The sequence below is a fragment of the Micropterus dolomieu genome, linkage group LG07, assembly GCF_021292245.1.
Source record: "Micropterus dolomieu isolate WLL.071019.BEF.003 ecotype Adirondacks linkage group LG07, ASM2129224v1, whole genome shotgun sequence".
NCBI classification, from domain to species: domain Eukaryota; kingdom Metazoa; phylum Chordata; class Actinopteri; order Centrarchiformes; family Centrarchidae; genus Micropterus; species Micropterus dolomieu.
Genome location: NC_060156.1, coordinates 12,327,567 through 12,334,874, shown reverse-complemented (window position 1 = coordinate 12,334,874; position 7,308 = coordinate 12,327,567). Strand labels below are relative to the sequence as shown.

Below are 7,308 nucleotides of genomic sequence, written 5' to 3'. Positions count from 1 at the left end.
AAAAAAAATAAATCAGTAGATGTAGATGTCGAAAGCTCAAAATAAACTAATAGTTGTAGCTTGTCTTGATTATTTTAAGTAAAGAATTGTCATTTTATTTGCAAAATTAAAGGTCTGTTTCAAAGCCCTCGCTACACTGCCAGGAATACTGGTGGAGAATTACTGAATTTTTTAATTTATCTATATACTTTGTTAGTCAAATTTACATTTACTGAATCCACAACCATTTTTATAATTGGTATAATCGTCCCTTGTCAAACAATATTGGCAAATATGTTACTGATTCCAGCTTCTAAAATGCCAGCATTTGCTGTTTTTTTCTTTGAGTTTTTGGACAAGACAAGCAATGTGAAGGTGTCTTGGCCTCTAAGGCACATAGATGAATCAGTGATGTGAAGACAGTTCTTTGCCGTACCCCTAATTCAGATCAAAACATTTTTTATATCATATGGTAACGTATATGAATCTTATCCATATATGAATCTTATGTCTATCATTATTTGCAACTCTGCAGATTAAGATTTTACACACAAGATATAAAGAAGCTCATAAAACATGATGCATTGATACATTAAACTACCCAAGCGTATATAACGTAATGTCGCACCACCTGGACTGGCTACAACATTAAGATGCTGCTTTACATCAAAGATTTATCACTCAGACTTTATAATAAGCACTTTTACTATTCATACATTTTGCTGCCAGTACTTATGTATGTTTAGGTAGCCCAAAAACAATCCTGAATGCAAGACTGTAATAGAGTATTTTTACACCGTGATATTTTTTATTTAAGTCAAGAGCACTTACTCACTGCCTGATTAACACACACCTGCAACTGATAAAAAAATTTGTTTTACTTTAAACAGACTATTGATATGCCAAATTTAAAATGAGTTTTCTCACTATTAGCAATCTAAGCAAGCATACTGTGTAACTTCCTCCTTGTTGACATCCATTAGAAGAGGATGGGTTGAAACATGAATCAAAGCTTTTATGTAAATGTAGCCTAATTGATTTAGGTTTGTATTAGTGGCTGTTCAGGATGCCATTCAGTAGCTTTGTGTATAATGCAGAATCTGAGCATATTGCACCCTTTTTGATTTAATAAGACATGTCAGCATTCTGTAGCTTAATATTAATGTTTTTTCTATAGAGAGGCTTAAATGTCCTCAGCATTCAGGTATACAACAGTATCTAATGAGCTTATGATCAAGCAAAAGCTTCACAAGTGTAAATGAGTGTGTAAGCTGCTGGATTAATGTAATAAAATACATTGCAAGGCTCTTTAGGCTGCTGGATTCATCCATCCAGTGAAGCTCACGGTACACCTTAGTCTTTGGTGACCTCATGAGGTGAAAATGTTTTATGCAGCTTGCTTCGTGTGCAAAAATGATCTCACCAAAACATACTGTATATATTAAGTGTATATATTGCACTATTTCTATTTGTTTACAATTTACAGAACACTTATACTTACACACATATTTTGTTGTATAGGGACATTGCATGTTGTTGGTCATTGTTGCTTTATATATACTGTATATTTACTGTATATACACACCTATTTTTCATCTACGTAGATTTATATTTTTTAAATCTTTTTTCAACTTTGTTGTCCTTGTTTTTAGTCTATTTGTATCTTCTTGTAAATTATTCTTGGAACTGTGTGTAAGTACACTGAGAGCAACTTCAAATTCCTTGTATGTGTACACATACACACTTGGCACACTTTAGCTGATTTAGATTCTGATTCTGACATGTTCATCAGAAGTGCAATATCATAAAATCTTTGAGTTTTTATGATTGAAATACTCGATACTGCTTGATTATTGTACAGCAAACATGGCTACTTAACAGTGTACTGTCACGATAAGAGTACAATTTGGGGCTGCAAACCACATCTTCTCAGTCATACCACTTCTCTGAGTGAGGCGGTCTTTTACCATCGGTGAGTAGTGTTTTCTCAGCAGTGTGGTGGGCGTCACAGGGTCAGTGAGGCTCCTCAGATGGCGGGGAATGGGCAGACACTGGCGGGGAAATGCACCATGTCTGCAAGTCAGAAGACCACCAACTGCTCCGCTCCTCAAACAGAGCTGGAGAGGTCTCTGAACTTCACATGCAGATGGTATCAAAGGCATGTGTGAACAGCTTGAGCATCGCAGAGAATTTAAGGTCGGCACATTGTGTTTACAAGGCTATCATCAAGTACTTTACAGGCGAACAAACGAGCAGATATTGTTTGTGGGCTTTCTGATGCAAACAAAAAGACATGGAACACAACGCTCAAGAGCAGGAGCACTTGCATGTTCACACTCAACCTGTTTGACTTATCTCTATGTCTTTACTGTATGTTGTGTTATCGTCTGTAATACCATTCGGGATGGGCCGTTTTGATAGTAGGCTATGACATGAAAATACATTTCATTCATTTATTTAGACTGGAGGATAAAGAACTTATCCTCACTATGTGCTTTTAACAACATAGCATCTCTTCAGGGTTAATTCTTCAGCACAAACATGGCATGACAGAAACAATAGAGTGAAACCTGCAATGTAAGCAGGCTGAGGAACGTAAAGTGGAAATCAATCAACAGTTTATAATTCAGTTGGACATCCATCTCTTCTACCTGCCATCTTCCACCTCGTTTACAATGCACCCCAAGCCTGTGTTTATGAAAAACAAGCCTGCATTTATACATTATCCCAGGAAATCATTAAAAACCCAGGATTCACTAGTCTGTTTGCACCACAGCCATATTATATACCAATCATACTTTAGTCTCTTTTATGTTTTGGTATGAAGATATTTTGAGGCACCCAGATTTGGACTACTTTTAAGTGCTGCTGACAGGGTTACATGATAGTTTCTGCATTCTGCCTGCAAACAAACCTCTGGGTGGTGTGTTGTTTCTTGCGTATGGAGGCACCTTGCCCCGCAAAGGTAAAAAAAAGTGCACATAAATGTGGGGGCCCTAGATGAGAAAGCACCATTTACATTTTAAAATATGATCAAGGTTCATTAAATAGCACTTTTTTGTTCTCTTGTAGATGCTACATTTGAGAAACTTGCCCTCAAGCAGTTTCTATGAGTCTTGACTGACAAGACCTAGCTAGCCTTTATGGGAAGTTCCCAAAGTGTTCTTCTATTCAGACCCTTTAATGATGAGTCACTGCCAGAACATACTGGGATCATCAAAAGAAACCTTAACTTCACACGTGATTCAAAATAGTTTCTTTGGCAGCACGGAGGGCAAATTTTTTGAACCACACAGAATTTAGTCATTGGAGCCTTTTCTTACACCAGTTGCAATGCATATGAATGTGTATTATATGCAATAAATGCTTAAAAAAAAAAAAAAGATAAAAATAAGTTAGTTATGCTGCATGCAACTCCTTTGATTTTTACCAAGATCTTCCTGAACGCATACAAACAGTTAATAAATAAGTATTTGCTGCCACCTAGTGGTCATTGTAGCTCATTATCGAAGCAAGAAGGAATAAAATCTGCAATCCAGCGATGCCATGCAATCTTTTTTTTTTTTTTTTATTAAATCTAATAAGTGCCAAGCATTACAGAGAAGATTTCACTAGAAAAAAAACAAACAGTTTCAAAAACCTCACAACACCCAAACCTTCACGTTAAACATACCCAAGTGCCATCTGTTTTTCATCAGCTGGTAAATACAACTACAGCATTTCTCTCATAACATTAAATGCTGGGTTTGTAGCATTCTCACAAACAAGCATAGCCTGAAAAAGTAAATTCTTCTAAAAAAAAAAAACGTAAATACAGAGCTTGATGACAGCACCCCACCCAACCAACCCCAACTCCACAGATCCCCTCGTGTCTTAACACTTCATGTTTGTCTTTCACAGTTGACTTAACATGGTTCCCTCTGCAGCATTGTTAACACGTTCAGAACTTCCTCGGCTGCTGGATGAAAAAGGTCCGTGGTGAGTGAGTCTTCTCCATTGCGGGACGCACCTTGCTGTGCCTTACACTCACTGGTGTCTCTGGGAAGTCATGACTCAGCTGCAAACACATCACGCAGGAGTTTATTACCCACAAAGCTCTGTGGCCTGAGAGGCACTGTGACTAATCCAGTTTGCTCAGTAGGAGTGAACTTGACATGCAAAGTAAGAACTGGCTCCCCCCCAATTTATTTATTTTTAAAGGGATTGTTTTAGTTTACCTTGTCAAGAGTTCCTGCCAGAAGGATACTAACTTGTTGCATCCTGTTGGAGGTGGCGAGGGACCTGCTGAAAAATCACAGGTTTCAAATACAAGAGATTTACTTAAGCACATTTCAGTAATCTACATGTTCAAAATGCTGCTGGACATTCTGACTAGTGATGCATCTGTCGTGAACTACGAGCAGGCTCCCGAGTTAGAGCTGGGTTTGATTATTTTTGACCTAGTACACTTTTTAACCATCAATAAGACAGAAAATTTCAGATCAAGTATTCCAGATGATAAATCTTGCAGATTTATTACTTGCAACAAATAAGAACACACGTTTCTTATTTAGAGTGTGACGAGCAGAAGTGGTACTAAATGAAGAGCCGGCTCTTGTAAAGGAACAGAGCCCTAAGAGCGGTTATTCCCATTGCCAATTATGACATAAGGAGTGAAGCCATTTCTATGTCCTTGGATTTTAAACATGTAGATGCAGACTGCAGGCCTACCTCAATTTATCAGGCTTCTTAGTCTCCTTCTCTGGAGTCCCATGGGTGCCACTCTCTTCCAAGCTTTTCTTGGCTACCCGTTTACCACCAGCCTTCACTATGGACCCAGAGAAGAAAAGTGAAAAAAAAAAAAAAGGTTTTAAAGATTATAGTATGCTGGGGAGCTCGACCCCTTTCTGTCAGAACATGGAAAAACAAAATCCCTTAAAAAAACCTAACAAAAACGCATCAACAGCAACACAAGTAAAGAAACTCCAGCACTGACTGCTGCTTTTGCAGGGTGACGTCACTGTTAAAAACAGTGATAAAAAGGTAGCAGGGCATTGCTTGTGACTAGAGTCCAAGTTGAGCAAGTGGTCTGCAGCGTTTTCCCAACCTGGGGATCAGGGTCAGGACTAAATCTGAGAGGTCAGGAGAGAATTAAATTACTAATAAACAGACAAGATAAACTAGGTTGCACAAAACTACATTTATCAGACTTTCTGATCTCTAAAAAAAAATAAAATAATAAAAATAAAAGTAGGACCAAAGATTTTATTCATTGATGTTAGGATGTAATGAGAATTTCAATAAGTATTAAAAAAATATAATAAAATACATAGACACACACACACACACACTTCTGAAATAAAGTGCCCACCCCAGCTACAGTACAAGTAGGCTATACAAGCAAAATTGCGTTAAGAAGACCCCCCAAAAAAACAATAAATAATTTCAATGTCAAAATGCTTCTAATAACAGCCAGTTTAAACGATAGGATTTGGCATGCATTCAATTGCGCCTGTATAAGGGTTTAACCAGTGAGAACACGGTGTTACTTTTAGGCCCTGTTGCAGAACAGAAAGCATGAGGGTTTAACGTTATCAGGTTTACAAAAACTCAACCCGATTGATGCAATTTGCATTATTACAGACACCGACGAATCAATTAGTTTCCCCGCGATACGATTACAATGCACCTGTGTATCACAACAGGAAGGGGAAAAAAGCAGAATAAATGAAGGTAAAACGCTGAAGAGAAGTTGATTCGACGTCTCGGTCTGCACGTCTCTATATCTGTGTCGAGCGGTGAAAACCACCAACGCTTTGGCTTTTGTGTAGTAAAACATTCAACAGTGCAGCTGTAAGTCAGCGTGAACAGTTTACCTGCTGGAGGGTGGCCAGCTTTCAGCATAGGAGTCTCCTTCGCTCCAGATTTGGAGAGTTGTTGCACCATTTTCAAAACTTTACGGACAAAAGCAAAGAAGCCACAAAACTCGACGCCCACTTGGTTGTTTTTATGCTCAAACAGAGATGACGTCATCCTGTGTAGCTACAGGAAGCCTGCAGTTGGGGGAAACGCCTGTTTCAATCTTTCACTGGCTGCTTTGATTAATGAAGTGAAACTGAAATGGCGACACAATGTTTCGTATTGATCATTTAAATCCAATTAATGTCTGAGAAATACTCGTGTATTTGTGTACATTTATTTAAAATGCTCCCCTTTTAAAGACCTGTCTTATTTTGAAAATATAAAATCGCACAGTCTCGGTGACGCACCTTTATTTCATCAATCATACAATGGCGATATCAACATAAAGTTTAATACTATTTAAGGAGAATTAAAATAAATAAAACTCAGCGCAACATACCTACAAAAACACAATCTCAGTGATGCACAACAACACATTACTTTCTTATTACAATAATAAGATATCAAGGGCGCGTTCACTCTGAAAACTGTGTGCACGGATTGAAATCACAGACTGTATAAAAAAAAGGTTGAACTACATTTTTCCACCTAACGTTGTGCAACGTGCTTTGAGGTAGGGGAGACCGGGGATGGTTGTAACTAACTAAGCGTGAACCTCTGGTCTGAAAAGTGAAGCAAATGCGGACAATATTCTCAATGCAAGTCCCTTAAACCTGCATTCTCTCTGACGGCCAGCAGGGAGCGACTCAGCTGGTTGCACAAAGAATTCAGGTTCCATTAGAAATAATAGCAAAATGACTTGACTCATTAGGGGAGAGCAGGGTGATTTGAGCCTGGGGGGAAGCTGAGCCACCCCTTCTTTCTCTGCAACCCATAGACAAAATTGGTTATATGAATACACATTTAAAGACCTGGGGGAAGTAGAGACAGCTATTTTACATTGCATTTTCATGCATCACCGAAATGATGTGACATAATTTTAGACCAGATTCTGGTCTAAGCATGACATGATGGTTTCTGGTTGCCAGAAACCATCATGTCATGCTTCTATAAATGGAAGACAGACAGGCTTCAACTCCTCTTATGTATTTGGACAGAGTAGTGGGAGAGGTATAAAATGTGAAGTCCATACATCAGGGGGCACAGGACATGACCATAAACAGGATGGCTTTAAAGTGATACCTTGATATCAAAAAACTGGGAGACATAGCTGCAATGTTTCAATACTAAATGCAATTAAATTTTGGGAAATGGCATTCGAGTTTGTATGATGAAATGACTCAACTCACCCCTCATATAGTGTAAGTTGAGCCAAGAGTCCACTTTATTTTGGAAAGCCATATTTTGAAAACAGTTTATTTTTGACACATCAAGTAAAAATTGGCTCAACTCACCCGCTCTCCCCTACCTCAGTAAACACTCTGGTCT

The 7,308-nt window shown here is 38.3% G+C and overlaps 1 protein-coding gene across 2 annotated transcripts; it reads right to left on the bottom strand.

The window, feature by feature from the left end:
* Window positions 1–3,521: 3,521 nt before the first annotated feature.
* On the bottom strand, window positions 3,522–6,006 carry dap1b (death associated protein 1b). 2 transcript variants are annotated; one of them, XM_046053838.1, is made up of 4 exons: window positions 5,835–6,006; window positions 4,690–4,786; window positions 4,197–4,263; window positions 3,522–4,036 (listed from the first exon to the last, which is right to left on the bottom strand). In XM_046053838.1, exons 1-4 carry the CDS (start codon window positions 5,989–5,991, stop codon window positions 3,920–3,922), a joined length of 438 nt encoding a protein of 145 aa, XP_045909794.1. In that variant the 5' UTR covers window positions 5,992–6,006; the 3' UTR covers window positions 3,522–3,919. The 2 variants fall into 2 exon arrangements, with proteins under 2 accessions (XP_045909794.1, XP_045909795.1); XM_046053839.1 differs by having other exon boundaries at window positions 4,197–4,260.
* Between the last annotated feature and the right edge of the window lie 1,302 nt (window positions 6,007–7,308).

Bases quoted from the DNA above. Each gene is read 5' to 3' on its own strand.
- dap1b (XM_046053838.1), bottom strand. From the start codon at position 5,991: ATGACGTCATCTCTGTTTGAGCATAAAAACAACCAAGTGGGCGTCGAG. The intron at 4,787-5,834 runs GTAAACTGTTCA...CTGGGTCCATAG, and splicing joins AGCTGGCCACCCTCCAGCAG to TGAAGGCTGGTGGTAAACGG. The intron at 4,037-4,196 runs GTAAACTAAAAC...ATGTGTTTGCAG, and splicing joins TGGCAGGAACTCTTGACAAG to CTGAGTCATGACTTCCCAGA.